This window comes from Psammomys obesus, unplaced genomic scaffold, assembly GCF_907164565.1.
Source record: "Psammomys obesus unplaced genomic scaffold, mPsaObe1.curated_primary_1811, whole genome shotgun sequence".
NCBI classification, from domain to species: Eukaryota; Metazoa; Chordata; class Mammalia; order Rodentia; family Muridae; genus Psammomys; species Psammomys obesus.
The window spans coordinates 26,441,739-26,469,109 of record NW_026592890.1 but is presented as its reverse complement, the minus strand read 5'-3'; the positions used below and the strand labels follow the sequence as shown (position 1 = coordinate 26,469,109).

Genomic DNA, 27,371 nt, shown 5'->3' with positions numbered 1-27,371 from the left:
CTGTCACGGCAGAAGCAGAGGCAGATGAGAAGACTGGAGGAGGAGATGAAAGAGAAGCAAAGCTAAGGAAAGGTGTGCTTCGAAGGTGAGCCCAGAGGCTCAGTCAGTGCCTACCTACCTACCTAACCCGGAGCCCAGAACCTGCTCATACTTAGTCTCCTCTGACAACTGCCTTTGGAAAGAGACAGACGATGCTGAAATTTGAATCTGGAGTACCTACCCAAAGGCTGAGGCAAAAGTTTTCCCAGCCTGTGGCACTATTCGGAGGTGGTAGAATCTTTACAATGTGGGACCTGATAGAAGGAATATAGGGCACTGGAGGATTTCATCATAGAAACAAGTACCTGGATCCCTGCTGTCCTCTCCTCCTCTTTCCTCCCTTCTCTTCCCCTCTCCTTCCTGGTTGCTATCAAGTAAACAGAGCTCCTCTGCCTCACACTCCTGCTCTGATGTCCTGTGCTGCTACGGAGTCAAGACCATGAGGCCAAGCAGCCATGAACTGAAAGTGCTCAAGCCATGAGCCTTTCATCCTTAAAAAAAGGTACTTTAATCTACTCAGATGTGTTGTTGCTATAGTAATGGAAAGCTGACAAATAGAGAGAGGAGGAGAAAGAAGGAAGGAAAGAAGGGGAGGAGAGAAGTGGGGGGAAAGGGAGATAAATTGGCCATCAGGTATGTGGATTTCAGAGCAGAAGTAATTAGAAAAAAAAATCTGTGATGGGTTAGTAGAAGGCATAAAGATAAGTCAAAACAAATGGAGAATTTAAAAAGAAGAAAGAGATTTCCCACCCAGTGCTATTGAAAGAAGCAAGATTATCTAACGAGAAGAAAGGAGTTTGGGACATGTCTCCTTTTTATAAATCCACAGCAGCATTTCTTCAGTGGTCTGTGAACCAATGCAAAAGGACACAGAGAAGGGAAAATTTTGCCTCGTTGTTCTCTGCAAGGCCTCTCAAGTGAGCCTGGGTGAGGAAGTGTTTCATCAAAAGCAAGGATGGCTGCTGGACACCAAACCTTGCCTAAGAACACTAAAAGAAAGCCCTAGTCATCCACAACAACCCAACCTCCAAACTTTTTGTAAAAAGAGGTAACGTAGGCAGACATGACAAGATTGCAGACCATTAAATGGTACCGATTAAACTGAATGATCTATAAAAAGCACTGAGCTCACTGCTTGGCATCCATCCATAAATATTGGCTGTTGCTATTCAAAAAAAAAAAATGGGTGCAGATGGCAGCAACATTTGTCATCAGGCATCATGGCTAAGGAGTCATCAAAATCCCCCAAGTGGCTGCACTTGAGGTCATCCTCTGTATGTGATCTTATAGCTGGCCCTGAAGACTGTATCTTTTCCTTTCTTGGGAATGTATCCACAGCCCTTGCCCCCAGTAATTTAAATAAGACTGAGTCAGTCTTCAGACTGAAAAAAAAAAAAAAATTGGCTGAGTCTAGGTTGTGTAATCAAGACCCAGAAGATGAGGAGTGAAAAGAACAAGCCAGTTACACAAGCCAATATGAGCAGCATCCAGAGCGGAGTGCCAGGCTTATTTAAAAACAAAAACACCAAACAACAACAAAAGGAACCCCTGAAGCCTCATTACCTTACAGAAGCTCCAGCCACTACTACGGTTGAGCAACCTACAAAGTATTTTAATATTCTAAGTAGAAAATTTCAAGAAATGTTCATCAATATTAATGAGCATAATCTTCCCACATCCAGTACTTCAAATGGAAAATCTGTATAGCTGTAGGGGCTGTGAGCATCTTGTTGGATCCTTTCAACTTTACAAATACAGAGGACAGTTTCTTTCATCACACCTGAGTCTACTGGACTCTGTAGTCCTAGTAAATACTTGACGCGCAGGATATGGTGACAGAACTTGAAATCTCTGAATGGATCAGTGGTTTCTACTGGGGAGCCTATCCAAGAGCAAATCAAGAATGTTGAGCATTAGACATGTAAATGTAGCATGAATGACATGGGAATTGTCTATTCACTTAACAAATCCACGGGCGTGGCTTGAGATCGGTCACAAAAGTGATCCTCTGAGTTCCTGGGCGTCTGAATCATTGTCCTCATTGTATTCCTGAGTAAACTGAGAGCAAGAACGCTTTGCAAACTGGACATGGCATGGTGCCCATAGGTCCTAACCTTCAATCGGGAAGCTCTAAGGGCCCCTTGGGAGGCAGCAACACCATTGTCCATGTTCAGCTTTGGTGTTTTGCTGTGGCAGTCAGAAGAGCCTTTGAGCCAGGAAAAAAAGAAAAAGAATATATATATATATATATATATATATATATATATATATATATATATATATATATATATATTTGTTTGTTTGTTTATTTATTTATTTATTTACTTTCTGACACACATATATATTTGAGAAATGTTGAAACCATTTTCCTAATCAAGATATGGTGAAAAATCACTATCAAAATCTAAAACCTAACCTCACGTATTAAAATGCAGGGAATTTCAATTACGCAAACAAGCGCTTAGAAGTACCCAAGGGAGGGTATGTGGGTAATTCACTCCAGATTCAAGTAAAATCAGTCAGTCCTCCAACTTGTTGCCGAGCACGTTGCATAAGATGATTAACTCAGTTAACTCTGTCTGGTACCTTGCCAATGGTTTTATATGTGAAAATAAAGACACATTAAGCCCCATCTGAAAATATAGAGAGAAAGAACCAAAAGTTGTCAGTACCTAAATCTGAAGCTGTTGCCCACTGCAGGTATTTCTACGTTTTGTAGAAACAACAAGCACTCCATGAAATTTCTGTTTGTGTATTAGGTTGTTCCTAGAGTCACTCCTCTGCAGCAAAATGAAAAAGGATGTGTTTGGATACAATGTAAAAGGATGTGTTTGGATACGTGCAGTTGTATTGACAACCACTAGCTCTTCGAGAACAGAGCTATCCCGTTCTTAAGTCTGGCCACATTTTAAGCAGATGCAAATTGGTAATGTGAAGGACCAGAGACTTTGAGTTAGCTTCACCCCCCTCAGTGAGAAAGGGCTTAGTTTTTATTCACTTGCCCTTTTTGTTTGTTTGTTTTGCTTATTTATTTTGTGCTGCTGCTGATAACAACGTTGTTAAAGTGATTTTATAATTTATTTAAACAAACAGAAAAGCCTGTTAACACTGAAAGTCAAAACATGGCTGCCTAGAAACAGGAAGGAAATAGACTTGTTACATACAAAGGCCTAAGCAGGAAGACATCTTAATGGGCATGTACCAATGTGCAAAGCACTAGCTGCTCTGGATACTAGTGAACACATGTAGACTTTTACTTCAAGTCTCTCAATTAAAGCAAAAATTGGTGCATCAAAATTCTAAGTCTAATTCAGGAAGGAAGATGGAGTCATGTTGATATTTATGACATGTTTGGAGATCCTCGGATACAGACACAATGCAAGTGTCATTTGCAATTATTGCTTAGGTCCTTTGAGAATAGGCACCGAGGCTGGAATGCACGAACTTTGTCATGGGATTTTATTACAGTTAATTCACTGTCATTTGCTGCAGCTGGAGATTCCTAGCTCGTTCCCTTCGGGTCACAGGTTCATCTACTTAGAGACCTCAAGATGTATCTCATATCCTCAGCTGGCCCCTTCGGATTCTCCCCAAATCCCATCCGTTTGCCACTTTATTTATTTTAATGGGCAATTAGGGGCTTTAGATCCCAAGAGGATGCATTAGAGCTTCTGAATTATTTACTCGCCAGACTTCACAACAGAAATTCTAAAGATTCCAGATATTGAGGTCTATGCAGAAGAGATGGTTGTGGTCAGTGAACTTGCTCTCCCATGATAGTACTTCGGAAGCAGGGCAGGGTTTCTGTGAATGTTTCATATAAAACCATGTTATTTAGCTGGGTACTTGCTTTGTGTAATAAATTCCGAATACTTCACAAGTTCACCACACCCGAAGGATGCAGACTGAGCTATGCTTCAAAAGAAAATGTTTCTTTTTTTTTTTTTACATTTATTTATTTCATGTGTATGACTGTTTGCCTGAATGTAGCTGTGTGTGTATGTGTGTGCCATGTGCCAAGTGATCTCAGAGGCCAGAAGAGGGCATCGGGTCCCCTGCAAATGGAGTTATGGATGGTGCTGGAAATCTAAGCTGGGTCCTCTGCAATAGCAACACGTGCCTTACTCACTGAGCTGTCTCTCTGGCCCCCATGACTACAGTCTTAAAGGGAACTCAAAAACTGTTCTGCATGGTGACATTATTATTAGAATGGGGCTAGTTGTCGTCAAGGAGACTTACTTAGATAAGAGCAAAAATAACAAAACAGTTGTACAAATAGCATCATTGGTTAAAACTTAATCTTAACTCCTTATAATTCCATTGCTAAATGATTCTTATCATGAATTGATGGCCTCTGGAAATAGTGACATCTATAATGGTGACATAAAAGGTCACTTCCATGTTCCTTTAAGGATCAGTGCCATGTGTAGAAATCACACCTCGTTTCCTCCTTCCACCTAATTCTAGTTTTTATAGATGGAAAATTAGATAAGTACATATGCATTGCTTGATTTTTTTTACTCCAAGCGAGACCTCACACCAGTGACAGAGTGAGCAAATGAAAACTATTTCTCTTGTTGTTGAGTGGCGGAAGTAAATGGTCTTGGTTAACCCCATCTTGATAGATCTGAAGAAAGATGTATAACAAGGGGCCATTTAATAATCAAGAAACACAAAAGGGTCTGGTGTGATGGCACACGCCTTTAACTCCAGCATTCGGGAGGCCGAGGCGGGCAGGTCTCTCTGGGTTCAAGTCAGCCTGGTTCCAGGACAGCCAGGATTGCGTTCTTTCAAAAGAGCAATCTGCGCGAGTGCACACACACACACACACACACACACACACACACACACACGTCTAAAAGTGATTCAGTGGAGAGCAGCTGGTCAAAATGACAATGTGACTGTAAAAACTCTTTTTTAAAGGGAAATTTTACCACTCAATTATTTTCACACATTAATAATCTAAATACTTTTAAACATTGGGTTTAGTATTTTTTTTTTCCAGAATACTCTTTTGGGGTGTAAAGGAGAAATTTTATATATATATATATATATTTTTTTTTTTCATTTCAGCCTACTTTGTAAAGCTTGTAACAATACAACTTTACAAAAAATATTTTCCAGAAAGGATGGCTTGCTTGAATATGTTAATGATATGATAGAAGTGCAAATTTAATGAAGAAAAAAAAAATAAACCCAACGATTATAAATTCCAAGTCTGGCATTTCTTATCTGCATTTTTTTCATTTAGCTGACTTACAAAGCCCTGAAGACCACAGAGCCCCTAAATGTACAATGAAGATAACAGAGCTTACTTCATAGGTTTACTTTGGGCTAAAACGAGAAGACCGCACAACATAACCTACACTTGGACACTGTGGACATTCATGTTCAATTAGTTAAGCATTCAATTCAATTAGTTATTAGGGTCAGCATGTTGTAGTGAAGAAAGATTAACATTTGAACCTCTTACAATGTGGGATGACATTGATGGGAACCACACTTAACTGTATTCAGCGCTGTGATCCTTTAATGTCTTACAGGCCATGGGTCCAGAGATGGAAATCCTCTGCATGATCTCTCTCTCTCCCTGTCTCTCTGTCTCTCTGTCTCTCCAAGGTCTCATGTCATTCAGGCTGACCTCAAACTCACTGTGCCATCCAGGATGGGCTGAAACTTCTGATTCTCCTGCATGGTGTCCACCACCATGCCCAGCTTATTCAGTGCTAGACATCCAACCCAGAGTCTGATGCATGCTGAGCGAGCATCCTACCAACCGAGCCACATACCCAGCCCCTCTGACTTATCATTGTTTGCTGTTTGTTCACCAATGTATTGTTGTGATTGTCTTCTGTAAGAAAGCCTTCTCACATGGGAAAATCACTTTAATGCAGCATCTAAAAGCGTGCACATGGGCTGGAGGGATGGCTCAGCACTTACAAGCACTTGTAACTCTTGCAGAGGTTCCCCGTTAGTACTCAGGACCCACATGGTGCCCCACAACTCTCCATAATTCCAGTTCCTGGGGGACTGACAACTCTTTTTGGACTTATGAGGGCACCAGGAATACATGTGGTATACATTCATACATGCAGGAAAAACACTCATACACAAAAAAAATTTTTTTTAAATATTGATTTTTTTTTTAATTGTTAAGAAATTAAAAGTAAACAAAACACCATCTTCTAGAAAGAAAAGAAACGGATAGGAATTTCCTTTACTTGAAGACCATTATTTTTCTCCAGGCCTCTCCATGGCACGGTGGGGGACAGTTATTATCCAGGAATAATACTAAGAATTACAGTTCTGCTTTTGTCCTTGAAAGTGTCTGCGTTTTAGTGCTATTCTTTTTCCAGTTCCTACAGACTTGTAAGAAGACATTTAATAAAGAGATCTGGACTTTCTATGGAACATTTTCACATTTAAAAAAAAAAATTAGCTTTAAACTTGTCTTCCTCTGGGAAAATTTAACTGCTCTCAAATCACTGAACTCCATTTGAGAGACTCTCTGAAACTCTGTAAAACAAGGTGCCAGACATCCGATACATAGGGCCAAGCGATGACATCAGAATCTCCACATGCCCAGGCTTCAGCTCACCTATCTGTTGTATTTATTTGATCTTAAAAAACAAACACAAAAAACAAACAAACAAAACCACAACTGCCATCCGGAGAGAGGAATTGCAACATATAATTCTTTTAGATGGACAAAGCCAATAGGAAAAAAATTTCCCAGGATTCCCCTGCCCTGTCGGCAGGAGGCCAAATGCCTGCTCAACACAGCCCTCTCCCTGCCTCCCTACTCCTTCCTGTCTCTCAGAGAGTAATCTTAAAGATCGATCATCCTTCACCCAAGGGCACAGCCTCAGCCTGGGGAGTAGATAAACAGATAACGATAAACTCTCAGACTGAACTCTTCTCCTATACTTGGCATAGTGTGATTTCATCCTTCACCTACTGTCCTTTCGGCCAGTGGCAGTGGCTGGACTATTGAGGAAGACCAATTGAATCCTAGGAGAGGGTGGAGGGTGGATTAGGAACTGCCGAGTTTCCAAAAGTCTTTATGCCCCAGCTGTGCTGAGGTCTAAACCATTCAAATCGTCCTGTTGCCCGAGCAATTCCCTATAAGCAGGGCGCCGTTCAAGATCTCTCCACCAGGTCCAATGTTGGAGTCTTCGAGGGAGATTTTTTTTTTTTAATGCAGCCCTGTTGTTTTTCTGTAAATCTGAAATTATTTTAAAATGCAAATGTGTTTATTAATAAAACACGAATCCTTTGGCTTTGACGTCAGAGGAGCTGAGCCTGGAGCTGCGCCGATGACTGGAATGTGCTCAGCTACAGACCCAGGAGCCACCGTTTGGGAGCTACCAAGCTAATTTATACACAGATGTTCGCTACTGTCACCGCTCCTGTTATAACTGGGCCCCTGAAAACTGCAAGATGCAGCACATTTGTGGGCCATCAAATCCATTTTTATTAGCCATAAGCGTGGTCCAACCTAACTAAAGCAGAGAAGCTTAAGATACCTGGACTAGGGCTCTTACGTAGTGTCACATGAATCCATCTGCTGAGGTAGACATCTGTGAATGCACATCTAAATCCACTGCCTGATCTCTATCGATAGCACTCAGAAGGTGATAGCAATAGCGATCAATATGAACATTGCAGTTAGATATACCTGCCTGTATGCTCCGTCATAGTAAAACATGTTGTTGTTTTGGTTATGGTTTATTTGTTTGTATGTATTAGTTGTTTGGGGGTTGTTTTGTTTTGTTTTGTTTTGTTTTGAGACAGGGTTTCTCTGTGTAGCCTTGACTGTCCTGGACTCACTTTGTAGACCAAGCTGGCCTCGAACTCATAGAGATCTGCCTGCCTCAGCCTCCTGGAGTGCTGGGATTAGAGGCAAGTCACCATGCCCGACTAAAAACATGAATATTTTAATTGGAGATTTTAAAAATAAGTGAAATCAGGTGCTCTAAGTTAAGTCCTTTGAGTGGCAGTTTTAGTTTCTTTCTCTTTTCTTTCTCGGTTTGGAGAACCTGAGGAAATGGCTTACCATCTACTACAAACTCGTATGATAAATTAAGAGTTTTCTCTCAGCCTGCCTTTCTCTCATTTGGGGGAAATTTCTTTCACTTTCCATCATGAGCAACTGTCATTATTGTCTTTTGTACTTTCTTCAAGTAAACACATTTAATTTTAGTTTTCGGATTCAGATTGGTGGTTTTTATACTGTAGACTACTTGTTTCTCTGTAGTTTTAGGGTCCATATCAATGGTTTTTATACTGTAAATTACTTGTTTTTCTTTCCAGAGGAAAAAAAAAAAGCAATAGGAAATGGGTTCACATAACAGTCAGAGGGACTCCAGCCAGATGCAGTGAAAACCGTCCTGGTATCTGGGACGGTCCAAACTACTGTGTGTCAATGTTGTGAAGTGGTCTCTGTAAGTCTTTGGAAGCAGTCTAGATCAGCGGTTCTCAGCCTTCCCACCACTGCCCCTCCCTCTGCTGCTACCTAAAAGCTCTCTTTCTTCCTTACAATGATGGACCACTGTTAAGAGTGTGCCTCTGTGCAAAGTGAAAGAAAGAAAGAAAAAAGGAAGGAAGGAAGGAAGGAAGGAAGGAAGGAAGGAAGGAAGGAAGGAAGGAAGAAATTATTCAACAAAGAAGATGGCGTATTGATCTCTATGGATGAGTGGCCGTACAAATAGCCCACATTCATGTTTTGTTAAGAATATTTAATTTGCTGGGTGGTGGTGGCATGGGCCTTTAATCCCAGCAGAGGCAGAGGCAGGTGAACCTCTGAGAGTTCAAGGCCATCTTGGTGTACAGAGCGAGTTCCAGGACAGTCAGCGCGACACAGAGAAACCCTGTCTCAAAAAAAAAAAAAGGGAAAAAAAAAGAATATTTAATGTAATAATCATTTCTTATTACTTTCCTCAGAAAATGCTGACCAGCATATATCTTTCCACTAATGCAAATGCATGTCGCTGTCTGTTTCAGAGATGCAGGGCTGGGTTCTTTCGCACGTTGTCAGGAGAATGCTCACCCTGTGACTGCAATGGCAACTCCCACGAGTGCTTGGACGGCTCAGGCTTCTGTCTGGTAAGTCACAGATGTGCAGCTGCAGATGGTCAATGAGACTCTTTTCTACGTTTCAGTTTTTACTAGAAAACATAGCGTGTCAACGCCTTCTGATTGCAAGTGGCCCCCTGAGACTTGGCATGAATGTGCCTATGTGCTCCAGGAGGGTCCTGTCTTCCTTGCCCTGGCAGCTGGCTTCCTGCTGTAGAACAGCGGTGATGGGTTGAAAATAATACACAGAGGAGGACTCCCACCCTCCAAATTCCTTTGTAATAGTATAGTTTGCCATGTGCTTGGCTTCATCACACATGAACCAGATTAAAGCAGTTGTCCCATAGCCTGTTACAGCATGTAAGATAATCAGGTCTATGGATCAAAATTATTTTTTAAAAGGGTTGTCAAAGCCAAACAGCCAATGAAGATGAATGCTTTGTCCTTCTGCTCTTTTTAATTCTGCATTCAAGCTTGAAAGAGACATTTTCCCTCGTGCACTAAAATGAATTCCCCAGCAGACTGTTTTTCAGACAATCAGATGAAGACAGAGAAGCCTGCTACTGTTAAGAGACCTTGCTGAACACTTCACATTTTCAAGAACAGATTGACAACCTAGTAAAAGTTAGTATTGGAGTACTGACCGGAGAGGCTCCGGGGGAAGCCAAGAAGTCATTGAAAGTTCATATGCTCTAATCATGCTCCTCTTCAACAACTATAAAACAGGAAAATTCTGTGCTTCAGATTTCTACGTGGAAAAAAAAAGCCTTTCTCAAACTGCAAGAGCTGTTTTATTTAAAGTACAACAATACCACCTAAATACACTTCAAATTACACAGTTATCCCTACTGACCAGGCAATGTTATTATAAGTGGCCTCTGAGGTGTGTGCCTTAAGGTGCAATTTGACTCACATATCACATTATGATGCAATTTGGAAAACATCTATTATGAACCTAGTGGTTGTCACATTTCAAAAGATAGAGAATTAAATGACAAAATACTAAATTTTGATATTTTGTAGTTTTTCTCTTTTTTATTAATTATTATTATTTATTACAATTTATTCATTTTGTATCCCAGCTCTGTGCCCCACCCTCATCTCCTCCCCATCTCACCCTCCCTCCCTCTTCTTCCCCTGTGCCCCTCCCCTAATCCATTAGTAGAGGAGGTGCTCCTTCCCTCCATCTGACCCTAGCCTATCAGGCCTCATCAGGACTGGCTGCATTGTCTTCCTCTGTGGCCTGGCGAGGCTGCATCCCCTAGGAAGAGGTGATCATTTGTTTTCTCTTCTCCCCTCACCATAGTCTTAAATAACCATTACATCCAGGATGTCCTCCACAGCCCTGCAGGCACACACAGCTGCCAAAATCCACCCCTTTTTAATGCTTTCATCTCCGGTTTCCTGTTATTTTAATCCCAGTGACATTTGGGGGGAAATCCCATGCATACACTTGAACTAACAATGTGCATCGCTGATAATGGGGCCAATCAGTATGGCTTTTTGTTACCTGGTTTATTAACAGGTAAGACAGGTTGCCAGGCCCATCAGCTCCATTAGGCAACTGGCAAGATGAATGAGTGGAATGAATTAAAGGGGGGAAAGCTTGCTCTGCTGGTGTCCATCAAGAGTGCCGATGGAGCCTCTGCTGTGATGAGTGTTGTCAGGACAGGAACCCGCTGTAGCTTCTGAGAGGATTCTTCTGCACAGGACCCTTCCCTGATTGGGATAGTGCCCTAGGCTCATGTGTGCAAAGACTGTCAATCTTCTTGCAATTACTTTGTTCCAAGACGGAAAATTTACACAGAAAGAAATAACCATTCCTCTCATATTAGTGGCAGTGCCCCCGTTACACTATTCAGAGAGAAATATGCATTTTACTTTAAGTAGAGTTGTGCTCAGTGTAAAAAATAATAAGTATATTTATATATCTATTATGTATAATAAATGTGTCTGAAATTCAAGGGAAAAAATCACCCACAACCCTCTTTTCCAAGTTAATATATTTATATTCTTATGAATTAAAATTTTAAAAGGACACAATTTGTATTTAGTTAAACATAAATAAAAGATCATTAGCCACAAAAAGACACCCCCCCAAAAACAAAATCCCAGAATATTGCTAAGGCTATTGGTTATTCTCCACAAGCTGATGGCAAGGCCCTGTTGCTGAAGACACTGATAACCTATGTCATTGAATGTGGAGAAATCAAACTGGTACCCAACAAGGAGATTTACTTCTACTCTCTAGCTTTATGATGCTGGGAGGTAGTTTCCACACTGTCAGAGGAGAAAAGTAACCATCAGTATCACCCAGCTACAAATCATGAGACCCTCAACAGCAACTTGCCTGCAAGGTGCATTGGTGCCCAAATGGCGTAAATGTTAGGGGGCGTAGCCAAACAGTGTCTGATTAGCTGTAAGGTCCACTCTGTGAGACGAAGTTCATACCTGACACTGCTCAAGTGGCCAAGAACCTAAGCTAGAGAAGTCATGGACCATCGGAAAAAATCTGCCACTTTTCTTTTGCTAAAGAAACAGCAGCAAAATGGTTATTGATGGCATATTGCTATACACAAGTTTAGATGATTTTTTTCAGTCTATTGCAAATAAAAAAAAAAAATCTGACATTTTGCAAATAGCCTTCAGTTTGGTTCCACAATAACCAGGATTTGATACGAAGTCAAGAAGTTTGAAGGTCTAAAGAACACTAAGGCAGAATAGCTCGATGGAGTTCCCTGCTGTTTTGTATCCATCAGTACAGAATACACCAGGAAGTGAATGCAGATACTAGATTGTGTACAATGTATAATTGCCGTCACGACACTTGTTCGTTCTTTTGCATTCCCCACCTCACTTAATAATAGCATCATTCTGTCAGACACCCCATTGTCTTCATCAACTTTCATTTAATTTGATCCCAGAACCCAACAGCTCAAACTATTAGGTAGCTGCCTCTCTTCTATGACCTGCTGCTCCCTCGGTTTAGGACCCCAGCATCCCTCCATGACTACTGCCTCAGCCTCCCAACCATACACTGTGTTTCCTCTAATCTGTCACCTACAACAATGGAGTTGTCTTTCAAAAACCCAACTCAAAGGATCCCTCTTTCTAAGATGCTGCACAGGTTTCTGCCTCCAGCCACACTGAGCACACTGCTACATAAACCCTCTCCGTGCTTTCACGTAAGAATTATGCCTAAATTTATCCTCTATGGGAGATTGCTTGAAGGATAACTTCAAGGCCTGGTTCAGGCATCAAAATCTCCAGTAAGCCTTCACATTCCTCCGTCAGATCCCTGAGCACACAAGGCTATTCTTTGTTTCCTTCATGAGCCTGAGTTCTTCAAATACAGAAACTGGGGTCTTCCTAGTCTTAATACCAGTTGCAGTTCCATATCCATCATGTATCAGCTTAATCCAAGTCTGTTAGCTGAATGAATGCTTTAGATACTGAAAGATAAGATGATGACTTCAATGCAAAAAGGAAAAAAAAAAACCTTTTAATTGATTTTCTAATTTATGGGCTATTTATGTCACTCCTTTGTTGCAGTTAAGTTAAACTGCCCTTTGCTGGAGACTACAGCTCAGACCCAATTCAGAGTAACTAATTAGCAGCTAATATTCTCCAGACACTTGCTTCTCCTAGTGAAGCCCAAGCCAGCAGCGCCGGCAATTACTCTGGAGCTTAACTGATATATAGACTCACGGGTTGCAGAGCAGATGTGTTGCATCAGAATTTGTACTTTTCACTGTGTATTGAGAGACACATGTGCACACTGAAGTTTAAGGAGTGCTGATGGACATATCCTGTTCTCAAACTTCATGGTCTTCGTGAACTTCATGAACCCTGGGAACTTTTATAACTTAGTGAAGATGCCCATGTTTTATATAGATCCCTGCTTCCTACACTGTGGCTCTCATTTCCCCAATAACATTTATTGTTGTCAGGTTTGTTTTCCGTTTAGAAAATGGCAGTGTTGAAGGAGAAGGATCATTTTGTGATTTCAGGATGAAAGACTTTCAGAGCAAGAACCATGAAGGCCATCTAGTCTAAAGCTTTATAGTACAGGGAAGAGCAAATGAACTAGTTGGAAAATGAAGAGTTAGGGTCCTTTCTCCCTGCCTCTGGCACTATCTCTACTAGTCCCCCCCAAAACTGATATTAATGCCCTCTAGAGGAATTCAAAACAAATTTTTTAAAAGAGGAAAGTGGGAAAAACCAATGGTTGCACTGTGATATTTTAGAGACTGAGAGAGATTGCATAGCTTTGCCCTTCAACATTGCTACCTATGGCTACTAAAAATAGAACTAAAGCCTTGAAGGAGCATCCAAAGCATCCATCCATCAAGTGACAAAGGGACAGAACTGAGACCTGGCTCCCTTTTGTGTCTTCACTGTCACTTCACGCTCTAGAGAACATAGACCTCTAAGATCTTACATCTATGATCTTAGAATGTTTTCTTCTATACAGACCTGCTTTATCTATGTAACACGGGCTCAGACAGATCTGCCTCTGGTTTACGAGCATCCTTACAGATGTGTGGTAGAGCTTTCATGTTTCCTTTCTTCCTCCATTAATTTCCCTAAGTATTTCCTGAGGGGTGGCTGAGCACATGACACAGTTTTAAAGACTGTGAAGGCAACAAGTCAACATACTCTTGCCTGCATATTAAACTTTAAGAATTCTCATTGATCACACGGTCTAAGCGTGATTCTAATTTCTTTTCTGCTGCATCAATATACTTTAGATCCATACGTAACAGTGGGCCAAATGCTTAAGGAGGATTCCAGTCAGGGTAGCTTGTGCCCACATAGGATTCCTTCCGTTGGACTACTGTATCGTCCCGAGGACCTGCTTCACGCATGTTAATTGCAATACAGTTATTGCTAAATAATCCAGTGTGCTAGAGAAGAGGGGCTAAGGCTGGGGACAGATAGCTCAATGTGGGTAGTGGGACACAGGCAAGACTGTAAGGAGAAACCTGAAAAGAACTTTCTGGAGATTTTGAAGCCTGCTGCAGGTCTTCAATAAAAAACAGCCAAGGCAGAAGGAGCAGCTTAGTTTATGCCACTTTATCTATTTGCTACCCTTATTACAAGTAGAAAATTGTACAAATCAACCTCCCTGCTGTTTCTTAGATGTCGTTAACCAAGATAGCCAACCATTAGCAGAAAGTTCTTTCTCTTCCTTCTACTGCATGTGTGCTACAGCCTGAGAGATGTGTTCTTCCGTGTCCACAAATCCTCATTGTTTCTACTGCCGTGGGTAAACACTATGGGGATAGTATTTGTTTTCATTTTATTTTCACTCCACATCAGTAAGCATAAGCATCCAAAACACCTAGAGTGTGGTAATTCTAATTATCTTTTTGAATCGAGGCTGGTGAGGACTGATGAGTCCCCTCTTCACAGAGACTCCAACAGACCCCAGTTGCCAGTGCACACAAAATCTGCAGGATGCATGCATCTGCCCTCATCGACACTTCTAGCTCTGACTGGCACTGATATGGGTCCTTTACATTGCCACACACCGTGTATTCTTCTAGCAGGCGAGATGTCCCTTTGTTGGCAGTAAGCCAGCGGGTTGTTTGCTGTCTGTAAAATGTCTTCATTCTTCTCAATATTCCCGTCTTCTGTCCCACAGCACTGCCAGCGAAACACAACAGGGGAGCACTGTGAAAAATGTCTGGGTGGCTATATTGGAGACTCCATCAGAGGCACACCCCGGTTCTGCCAGCCATGCCCCTGTCCCTTGCCCCACCTGGCCAAGTAAGTCTAGAAGGACGATGGTCTCTCCTAATGACTATTCTCATAATTGTTCTTTTAGCTCTAGGCAAAGTTCCAAGGCTTGTCCATAGGCAAAACTGAATGCTTCGTGTTGAGAAAAGCCTAAGCAAGTATTCTGGTCTGCATACACTTTAGGGGAGGGGGCTTAAGCACTGACAGATACCACGGTTTCCAAAATATTAGCGTATATCATAAAGTCAATGACATCACCTCAGTGTCACAAGCAAAGCTAATCTCATCCTTCCGTAGCTTTCCCTCAACCTACATAGGCCACTAGTAATACCAACAAACCTGCTGTGTTTTCAAAAGCATTTCTCCTTGTGAGTCTTGCATGAAGCAATCAAATACGCTTTCAACCAGAACTAGAACACAGACACACAGAAAGAATGCCGAGAGCAAATCAGTAACTTTTGACTATCAGTAACTAGACCATAGAGCTGCAGAAAACAAACATACATCCACTGGGCGTAAGTGGAAATAATACAATTTTTAAGCACATAGTAAGGAAAACATCCAGTAAAGGAAAATGGTTGCAGGCAACGGCTAAACACATAACACAATGGTAGAACACTGGCCTGATACATATGAATTCCTCCACTCCACTGAAGAATAAAAGCGTGCAATTAAAATAGTATGGCAGGTTTAGTTTTTCACAGAGCAACCAGCTCACCAGTTGTCTAGCACCAACCGGGTGTCCTACAATCAATTCAGTTCCGAATGAAAACACCTAAAGGTTATACCTCCATGGGATAAGAGTTCCATTCTGTAAGACTGACTTCATTCCAGATGCCAGCCTCACCCCCCACCCCACCCCCCGCAAAAGAATCCCCTAAGCTACTCACACTTCTGACCATTTGAATTTGGGGTCAACTATTCCATAAATAGTAAACTTAAAATGGAAAAGGGGGGGCTTCAAGGGGGGCACTTAATTACATGAACTTGAAATATTTGCATGAACAATTACTAAGCCAAGAAACAGAAGCACAAAGAAATGGTTATAATGATAAGTATCCTTATTAAAGGTTGTGGATTATATATATCCTTATATAAAGGTGTGGATTTATAAATAAATAAATAAACCAAGAAAAATTCAAGGGCTTGAAAAATTCAAGGGCTATAGAAGGAGGTCAGCGAGGAAATGTGTTTTAAGTATACATAGGTAAACAGAGTCACCAACCTGCCTTCATCACCTCTGTTTTGACCTGTAGGACCTGTGAGGTCTTGGACTGGTCACCTTCTCTCCACGCACAGCTCTCTGCGAGATTCAGAGGTTCTGCTAGACTAGGTTCAAATTTTGGTTCCATCCATTGGTTCTTTCACCTGCTCTGGACTCAGCTTTTTCTTTTTTTAAGACCAGGCTGGCCTAGAACTCACAGAGCTCCACTTACCTCTGTCTCCCCAAGTGCTGGGATTACAGGTGTGTGCTACTACAGCCGGCTAACTTTCTTTTTCTTTTTTTTTTTTTTTAGTAGGTGTGAGGACCCACAATAGGTCTGTGAGGCTGGACATGGTAATATGCGTGGACCATGTGAGCGGATGCCTTGAACACAGGAAAAACTAAAGTAGACTCGGCTTTGCTAAACACAGAGCAGTGACTTTTCTAAAACTTGTGCTTTATTAACTCCATGCCAGACACAGAGTTTACATAATTGTTAGTAAGTGTAAGAGTGAATTCAATAAATCACTTTACAGAGCCCAAGTACAGGGCTGAGAGGATGGCTCGGTAGGTTTGCCATGCATTTATGGGGACCAGGGTTTGGACCCACAGTACCCGTGTAAACGCTGGGCGGTTGTGGCAGCTTGCCTTTTACCCCAGCGCTCAGAAGATGAGTGAAGCCATCTGGCTAGGTCGACCAGCCGAAGCACTGAGTTCTGTGTTCAAGTGAGAGATCTTGCCTCACACATAAAGTGGGGGAAAATCAAGAACAATCACTGTACACGTTTCACTTCAACCTCTCACCTGCACACACACAGAAATACAGAGGCAAGTGCTTATACACACATATGCACACATACCATATACTCATACACACACACAAAGAAGGGCCCAAATATCTGCCCCCTGCACACACTGATACAGTGAAAAAGAAAGATGGCGCATGATTTCCCCCTGCTGATCAACTGTGTTCAAATCTTACAGTGTGCCTGCCAGCCAGCGAAGTCAGAACCTCTGCAGTTGCATCTCCCAGAAACCATTAAACAATTTCAGACCTTTCCTAGTGATTTTTCACGTCTGACAGTAAACATGCGCAAGACATCCTGAGAGGGAGAATGAAGAACACAAACATTAAACATTCAGTCATTTTCACTCAAGAATGCCCTCACTTATGAGCTTTTGGCCTCACTGGGGCGTAGTCTTTAAATGCTCATTGAAACTGTTCTCAAACATTAATCCAAACCACTTCTGAGGAGACATTTACCACACTTAAATAAATTTACCTCTAAGTCCTTAATAACAAGCAAGCTTCACTCATTCGTCCATACGAAGATGCCATATACCATTATCTGCTTAGAAACGGACCTAGAAGCCCTGAGCCTAGGCAGTTTCTTTGACAGTAGCATGAATTAGGAAAGCAATCTTACAAGGCTCCTTCTAATTGCAACCTCATGCTTTTGCACTTTCGCCCCATTTACACGGCTAGTCCTCCTCATCTCAATTACTTAACACCAATGTCTTAAGATATCAGGCCCTTAAAATATTGTTCCCTACAGACTGAAGACCTTTGTCTACATAAAATCAGGGAAAATACCTCTTAAGCACTTACAGAGTGCCAATATAAGTAATTTCTTGCCAGCGGTGTATCTATCCAACAGCTGAAAGCCGTGTTTCGTTAGATCAAAGTGTACTGCAGTTTTTACAAACCTGCCGCAAATGGCTCTTTCTCTTTTGGGACAGATTATTCAGTATATTAGCTGAGCAAAAAGCATTGCTTCAGGCTGTTAGCCCCTTCCGATTAAGGCAGCAGAAATTGACCAGCTAGGTAATGAGTCTCCTGCCCCTCAGCTCAGGAGCAGTTTCCGAAGCCACCAGGATCCACGATTCTCACCCACGCTCAGTGTGAGAAAACGTATCCAGGGTCCAAAGCAGCAGCTGAGGGACCTCAGGAACACATCCCCCAGTTAGGAGCATATTCACAGAGACAAAAACTTAGGATGTTCTCTGTGGTGCAGACCTGACAGAAGAAAACCTGCAGAAAATTAAAACAGACACAAACTAAGCAACTTGTGAGTGAACAGTATTTTTGGGGGGTGGGAAGAAGGATTGAGAGAGGCCTTCTCTGAGATGTCAAAGTTTTTCTCTGTAGTGACACTGTCTCTGTTGTTGAGGAAAACTGGCTTCAGAGGGTCCTGGCTGGGTTAGTTCATGGTCACAGGGCTGACAAGATTTGGCCAAGTACCCATAAGGTCTGATCTTTCACCGGGTTTAACAAACTATCGTAAGCATTAATCAGATACATTACAAAAAGTCAATTGCCCCACTGTCATTTTCAGCATTTAAAAACTACTCATACTGCTACTTTCTGTTAAAAAATAAAAATAAAAAGCATAGGTCTAAAATAAATAGCATCACAGAACTTCTCAGACAAGCACCTAATTTAGAATCTGAATTATACTGGGAAGATCCATAAGTTGAGTCTGACTACCTAGGACTCAGCACATCAGAAAACAAAGGAAGGGGGTTAACTTGGTGCTTGACAGTGCTTGCTGCTCTTGCTTGCAGGCTCACAGGCAAACACATAACTAAAGTAAAAGTAAATATTATTTTTAAACACGGAGATAATCCTTGAGACATCTAAGCAAACATTTTTTTTTTCTTTCTTTCTTACCTTTTTTTTTTTTCAAGACACAGTTTCTCTGTGCAGCCTTGGCTATCCTGACAATTTTTTTTAACTTCTATTTCTCCTTAAACCTAAGGGTTTCCCCTGAGCAAATCCATCTTCCCACTTGCACAGGGCACCGCAGGAGTTAGAGGGAACTAGGAAAAGCATCAGGTTTTAATCTTCACATCCAATAATGAAGATGTTCCTGTTTTTAAAGTGTCAACAGTTAATGCCAGTGAAAACAGAACTGAACGTCCATGGCTGGTACCGAATTGCCTCAGAGCCTGCCCGTTGGAAACCAGTCACTGACTCTGCCATTGTTCCCAAGGACCATTTGCCTAGAGTCCACTGGTTTATTCTGCGGCTGACCAGACACCCTCTGTGTCTACCAGCAGCTATGCTAATCACTCCAATTAAGAAAAATGGCATCTGTTTGAAACAGTAGGACATCAAATAATTGCAGAGGACTCCAGACACCCTAGGCAGCTCTTTCCTCTTTGAGCAGGCAGGCAGGTTGGAACACCTTCAAAGAAGGATGCAGGATTGTTTGTTCATTTTCTGGATGCAATGGGCAAGATTTCTTTAGGTCCTCTAAGGAATAAGAACAGACAAAACAAAGAGTAGAACGCCAAGGGAAAGTAATGTCACTGGAATGTTTTTACCAAACTGCTGAGAAAATAAACCATGAATGTTGCCTTTCAATGAGGAGCACACAGTTTTCATACGGATTTTATAACCTCCTTTGAACAAAGCAGACCTATCCATTTGCTTTTCTTCAACCATCCTTAGGGAGAAATTGCTGACACATTCAGGAAGATGAGAGCAGAGGTCACACTCTGCTGATCGCGAGGTACAGAGGCCAAAACTCAAGTAAAAGTCACACACTAAAGTTCCCCCACACTCCACACAACCTGTGTGTCACTCTGAAGTTTTCCATGCCTGAAAGAGTAACCCTCCATTTCTTCTCCCTCGATAAATTAGGACAGCCTTTTATTTTACTGGACCAATACTTCTTATTGCTTTTCTGTTTTATATTCTGATTTTTATTAACTTAAGAAAAAAGAGGAGAGAGGAAAGGAGAGAAAGAAGAAGAAAAAAGGAATTCCTGGGGGAGATAGATGATATATTGATAGGTACAGATATAGGTATATAGATATAGATGTAATTTTTTTAGTATGGACCCTATTTCTTTCTTGAGGACTTGTTTTTGGCTCTTTGATCTACTTTGATCCCTTCACCCTTAGTTCCAATACTGAAGGTACACAGGGAAAATGGTTAAGGCTCTGCGGATATTATCATTTAGGGCTGGCTCCTGACTTTTAAAAGCAAAAGTTGAGTACAGAAACACTATCCAGAAATGTTTATACTTTTATACACAGAAAGTAGTAGAAATATAAAAAAATATAGAGTTCTAAAGTTACAAGTGAATTTTCTATTTCTGGCTTTTGAGCAGATATTTTAGATTTCCATTTGAATGGTAAATATTACATACTATACAGATCTGAATATATATAATATACTATATACTACATATATATTAATATATATTATATACATATACATATTATACCTATATACATATATTATAATATGTAATGTATAGCATAATATATTGAGTAACATGTAATATGTAACATAATATAACATATGTAATGTAATATAATAGCAAAAACATATATATAATATATAACATAATATAATATATGTAATATGTGGTGTGTAATATGTAATATAATATAAATATATTCAGATGTGTATTTGCTTTTGTGTATATAATTGAATATATAATATACTAATGTATTATATAAAATATACATAGAGAATATATATATAATCTTCTATACTAGAAATCTCCATTGCTTCAAGAAAAACTGGTAAACCACCTCTAAACAGAGATGTATAATGGTAGTAATAGTATCCCTGGGAGATGGCCCCACACGGAGTAAGGTGTTCTGTCTGGGCTTGCTGGTCCAGTGTCTTCTGAAAGGTATGAATTTAATCATATCCCATTTATTGGAGGGCAACCAAGTAGAAATGACCTAACCCAAAGTTAAGGCAGCCCCTCTCTCCAGCATTACAAATCAGTGATAATGGAATGACTTCTAACATTTCTCACCATTTCAGCTTTGCGGAATCCTGCTACAGGAAAAATGGAGCTGTCCGGTGTATTTGTAAAGAAAACTATGCTGGGCCTAACTGTGAAAGGTAAATTTAAAACATCTTTGTTTTTTCTGTGGGGCTAGAGGAAGCTTTTGGTTATGCATCAGCCCCGCTGTGTTTCTTTTCCACGGGTTCTCAGATTGATGCACAAGTTGGGAGTGGAGAAAACATTTCAGAATCCCAAGGGTGTATTCCTTGGGGTGTGTTCCTCAAACCCCATGTCGCAGTACAGCTATAATAGTATGCCCCCATGGGATCTAGATTCAGGGTCATGTCTTGGCATAAATCGACCAGGAAAGAAGAAATTGAATTTGGATGTATTGGGAAGATGCTCTTGGTGATTTTTGTAACAGTGTCTGCTCTCTCCAACATTACCGACCAGTACTGTAATTGAGGTCTGTTCCATTTATCCAGTGAGAGTTCCTGGATAAATGGAAAGTAACTCAGAATGAGAAATGGGAAAAGCACTAACCGGCTGTTTAATTTGCTCATCATTCCTCCTCTTACAAAACAGAATCCACAAGTTCAGGTGTTCTGAATCTTTCTTCGGTGATTATGCAAAATGTCCTTTTTAGTGCCCTGTGGTTTGCTCAAGAAAGACCTCAGGAGCTAAGCATGGAAGGGTTACCACTGAATGATTTTCTAGTAAGATATTTGTCATTCTACCTGTCTGCCACTGAGTTCTCTCAGATGAAATGCTAAAAGAAGCTCACGGAGAGGTCTTTATCACAGAAACACCACGAACACAGGCCTCGCCATGGGACTTAGGCAACCCAGTGATGTTGTGATTCCATAAAGACAGGGGGTCAAGGGCCACCGGTACTGACCAAAAATTCAGACTAGCAACATATCCACAGGCTTTTCACCTCGTGAACAGCCCACGCAGACCAGCCCCTCGGCGGGATTTCACAAACCCAGCCTGTGGCTTAAGAAATAAACCCTTGGGCTAGAGAGATGGCTCAGAGGTTAAGAGCAATGACTGCTCTTCCAGAGGTCCTGAGTTCAATTCCCAGCAACCACATGGTGGCTCACAATAGAACATTGTATGCATAATAAATAAATCTTTAAAAATAAAAAAGAAATAAACCCTTAACTACAAGCCATCTGTCTCCTAAGAAATCACCCTGCCATCTCTCAGAGCATAGCTCTGAAACTAAAAAACAGCCACAGCTTGTGGTAAAGAAAAAATATCTCTACATTGTTATACTGACTTAAAAAAAAATGCAGGATGTAGGTAAGTTTTGTACCTGGTGAATAGAAGTGTTCCTTTTCATTAATGTTCCAGGAGAGAAACAGAGCTGAGGACCCACGTGATTTTCATCCTATAGGAGGATTGGCAAGGGAGATCAGATGGGGTGATTAATTAGTATTTGTGACACAATCATTATTTGTCTCCTTATTTTGGAGACACAGAAATAGGAGGCACACAATTTACTCATTCTCTGGCTCCATTGGAAATACGAAATGGGTGTTTATCAGGCAAGGATGCAGTTCTGTCTGAAGTTAAATTCTGTGAAGTCTGATTAGGACAGAGAGTAGCCATTAGGACATTGCTAATGGATCTCTAGTGTCTGCCAGGAGGAGTTAATGGCCCTGCTGATCCAGTGCCAGGTTCGTACATGAAAGACTTCTGTGGGGAGACAGAGGTTTCCATCCTGACACAAGGCAGCATGCCCACTACAGACAGTTGATTGCAGATAAAAAAACAAACAAACAAACAAACAAACTTTACCCCACATGAATCAGAGGCCCATGGGATCTGCCATTACCCAGTAAGCCTGGGTTTGATATTTATATATATATATTACATGAAAACAGCAGGTGGGACTATTTGGGGGAAGAAAGGAGACCAATGAAAGGGGTAGAAGCCAGATGGGGGAGGATGCTGGAGGGGCAAATTTTTTAAAAGTATAATTATATGTGTGTGAATTTGTGTGTGAGAGAGTAGAGAGAGAATGCCATCACAAACCCATTACTTTGAACGCTAAAAATTAATTAAAATAAAATAAATAAATAATTTACATGTACTTAAGAATAGAACGCTCAGAAGCAGGAGGTGGGTGTTAGGTTTAACATTGGGCTGGCTTGACCACTCTGTGAGCCCCTGGGAAGTTATGATTTCTCTCACTGTCAGATAATAAAAGCATCTACCTCACACACCTGCTGTGAGAGAACACTGTCAGCTTTGCAGGACAACATAGGTACCTACTGAGCGCTCAGTGAGAGGCAGCCGGTGGCAAATGAATCGTGTCTATTGTTTCATGTCCATCACTGGCACACTGTGTGCCTGGGATGAGTTGATGCATCTTCCTGAGTCCATCTCTTTAGCAAGAAATGGTGACTGCACTAGCGATAGCCCCTCCCCGCTTTCCGTTCGTTATCTGTCAGTCCAGCTGACCATCTAAGAGGAGGATGTAGTTTGTCATTTTACTGATGAGGAAACTGAGCCAAGGGAACGTGTCTAGAGCCACACTACAACTGAGTCTGGGGGAGGGGAGCAGGATTTGGACACTTGGGGTAAACACACTGAAGTTACTGTTGTGTCTTTGCACTGGTTTTCCCAAAGTGTTTGAGGCAATTAAGCATTTAAACGAACCTCTGAGACACAGTGGAGTCATGCTAACCTGTTAGGTCTTCCTGTCCTTGGAGGGAAGCTTCCCTCCTAGGATCTACCACCTTCAAGGAAGGGGGCAGCATAAGAAGCTCTCTCAGCTCCATCCTCTCTTCCTGTCCTTCCTCCCTCTCCCCCGCCCTCTTCCTTCCCCTAAAGGTTTTCACATCAAAAACTGATCTCCCAATCCAGGGTAGAGGGGCAAGTCTTGTCTAAGATGCCGTCTCTTGTCTTCAAGGCTAGGGGAAGGAAACACTAGAAAAACGTTGACAGAAAGCAGTAAACAGTGAGCACTAAAGCCAGGTGCAGATGAATACGCTTTGAGGCAGGGGGATTGAGCCCAGTTCAGGGCCAGTCTAAACCAGCAACAATTAAAGGAGAAAATGCTCAATACAATTAAAGGAGAAAATGATCAATACAAATCCAAGCAGTAGCTATAGGGAAAAGGCATAGTGGAAGATATCTTCATTTCTGTGGAAGGGCTGGATGAACATCTAAAAGTCGCTGCCCTCACATACACTGTGGTTTTACATTTGGCCCTAGAACTGAGTAGAGAGTTTATGTTCTTAAATTATCTGGCCTAAGTTTCTCCTAAACTATGTTTTTAACTCTTTTTGTTGTTGTTGTTGCTCTTACAAAATGCCACACGCTCGGTAATTTCTACAGAAAGAAAATTCCATCCTTAGAATTCTGGAAGAGGAAGTCTAAGGTTGAGGTCAGGTGAGAGCCTCCTCCCTTGTAGACTGAAAAGTTCCAGAGTGGCACTGGGAAGTGTGTGAACGAGCAAGTGAGCCCGAGAGAGTTCTGTCTCACAGAAAGCCAACCACCTATAACCCATGATCCATTAACCCATGACGGAGCCTCCAACCCAGCCCAAGGGTGCTGCCTCTCAGATGCCATTGACACAGGGCTCTGAGTATGAAATTTCCAACGTGTGAAATTTAGGAGACTCATTCAAGCCACCAGGGATGGTTCCTCCGACATGGTGATGTCTCATGGAAACCCCTAATTTCTGGGACTTCCCTCAGTTCTTTTCTTTCACCACCTACGGAAAAGGGGCAGTTCTCAAGCTGTAGGTCGTGACCCCTCTGGGGGTTGAACAACCCTTTCACCAGGGTCACACAAGACCATCAGAAAACACAGATAATTACAATATGAGTCCCAGAAGTAGCAAAATTACAGTCATGAAACAGCGATGAAAGTAACATTGTGGGGCTCACCACAACATAACACCCTGTATTAAAGGGTCACAACATTAGGAAGGTTGAGAACCACTGCTCTAGTAGAGGGAAGCCTTGGACCCACATTTTTTTTTTTTTTTTCTGTGTCTCATGCCCTTGTTCCCAGGGTTCTGACTGCTCTGTGAATTCTTGCCCTACCTCAACTTCTAACCCTAAACCATTGTAACAGAACAGCATTCCTCAGGTTGCAGCCAATGAACGCCTGGCATCCTCAGAAAGACTCTTGAAGGTTCATAAGCAACTTGTGAAAAACCTTTTTGTTTTTGTTATAAAACTGTCTTAATTTTAGTAATAATCACAAGGAAAATATCCATGAATTCTCTTCTGACACTTCTTTATAACAAAGGGAAATCTATCTCCGTACAAGGGAGAAAGTAGTAGGTCTGACAGGCAATTGGAGGTCAAACAGAAGACATCAAGACAAATTGCGAAACTAACCATTCTGAAAATAAAATTGATAGAAGGAAGTGGCACACATCACACAGTGCAGAGAAGATCTGTGCGCTCAACAGCCTCACAACCCAAACCACATCACAATACAAGCATCAAGACCTCATCCTTCACCCTGAGGTAACACTCATTTGAGTTTGATTTCTTATAGCTTTCTAAAAATTGTTATTTTCTGTGCATGAAAGCTTGCCTGAGGAGGCCAAAGGAAGGTATCACATGCTTTGAAAATAGAGTTGATGGTCGTGAGTATCATGTGGGTGGTAGGAACAAGCCTAGACCTTTGTAAGAACAGCCAGAGCTCTTAACCACCGAGTCACCTTTCCAGTCCTCTGGGTTCTTTTAGTTTTGTTCATCTTCTATTTGAAATTCCATTCTGCTTTTCTTTTCAGGCATATAAAAGCCATAGGCACAAGGGGTTTTCACCTGGTTTTACATTTGAAATATTCTAAGATCATTCAAATGAACACTGGAAGGATATAGTCTATAAAAATATTCTTTAAAGAAGAGTCATACAATGTACAAGTTGAAAAGTTTAAAGCATGAAAGCACATTTTGCTTAGTCCATCTTTTATCCTGTTAAGGAACATAGACCAATTGCACCCACCTTGACATCACAATTATGTTCATGACTCTTGGTGTGCCTGGGCTTCTACCCATCTCTCATTCCTAATGGCCCCTCCTGCTTGTTGGACATGCCACTTGTCAGGTCCACCAGATGAGAGCTTTAGATATGTCTGTTCTAAAACTGCAACTATGATGCTAACAGTAATAACTAACACTTACTGAGCGTTTCCTGTATGTCAGGCACTTGATAAGGCCTTTACATATAATGGCATAATTAAGTATCAGAAACAATACTATTTGTCTTATTTATAAGATGAAGAAATGGAAACATGAAGGATTAATTCTCTAGCTCAGAACCATGATTGTCTAATCTCTGCTGCGACACTGTGAGCTCAGCATACATACTATCTACTCTTCTCACATCACAGTATCTGGTATGTTATTAGTACATATATATATATATATATATATATATATATATATATATATATATATATTAAGTAGTATCTTTTTAACAACAACAACAAGTTGGCAGTACCTAATGTTCCTTTAAAGAATGGGCAAGTGGGCTGGAGAGCTGGCTCAGAGGTTAAGAACACTCGTTGTTCTTTCAAAGGTCCTGGGTTCAGTTCCCAGCAACCACAAGGTGGCTCACAACCATCTATAGTAAGATCTGGTATACAGGCAGAATGTTGTATAAATAATAAATAAATCTTAAAAAAAAAAAAAAAAAAAAAAAAGAATGTGCAAGCAATCAGTGCTAAAATTCTCACAGGATTTTTCTGGATACTATTTTCTGCCTTGCCTTCAGCCTTTTGACTTCTAATCTTGAACAGGCTCTTAGATTTCCTTGGCTTTATTTCTCAGCCTTCGATAAACACATGGAGCACATTTAAATAATGCCTACTCTCTAACATGCTTTTTTTTCTCTCTTGAAATACCTTATTTACTCCCAAAGATGACTACAGTATGACCCTCCCAGAAAATAAAAGTCTGTGCCATACAAGCAAATTTTTGGCTTCCTCAAAAAAGACTTTCAGTGACAGCTGAAAAGTCAAAAAAAAAAAAAAAGGTCTCGGAAAAGTCAGAGAGAAATAAGAGAGAACAACAGCTATAGATCAAGTCCCCCCCCTCCCCCCTTTTTAAGTCTGGGCATGGTGACATGCCTGTAATCCTAGCATCTGGGAGGTGAAAGAAGAACAAGGAGGTCAAGGTCATTTTGGCTACAACCTAGGCTACATAAGACCCTATCTCAAAAAAAAAAAAAAATTGTTCTGCTAAACGCAAGATGGTTAAAAGAGCATTGAATGGACCATCAGTTTATCCACGCTGACTCCCTTGTCTACAAATGTGGGATTTTGAAGGGGACAATAGATAAGGGAATATTTGTATGCTAGCTCTGTAAAGTCCATAGGACCCAAGGTTTAGGTTGTAACTTTACAGTTGTCTCTAAACCTACCACCAAAAGATGGTCTTGGAACTCAGAGGTTTCCACTGTGATCGAGACTCCAAATTTATAGAATACAAAACATTGTTTTCCTCTGTGGGGTGTGTGTGCGCGCGTGCGCACGTGTGTGTGTGTGTGTGTGTGTGTGTGTGTGTGTGTGTGTGTGTGTGTGT

At 41.2% G+C, this 27,371-nt stretch overlaps 1 protein-coding gene across 1 annotated transcript in view; it reads left to right on the top strand.

Annotated features, from left to right (window-relative positions):
- Positions 1–27,371, top strand: part of Lama4 (laminin subunit alpha 4) — a 146,252-nt gene that overhangs the window by 26,043 nt on the left and 92,838 nt on the right. The window contains exons 2-4 of the mRNA XM_055616170.1: positions 9,043–9,144; positions 14,762–14,886; positions 20,850–20,930. Of these exons, the coding sequence (XP_055472145.1) occupies positions 9,043–9,144; positions 14,762–14,886; positions 20,850–20,930 (308 nt within the window). The remainder of the gene's footprint in view (positions 1–9,042; positions 9,145–14,761; positions 14,887–20,849; positions 20,931–27,371) is intronic.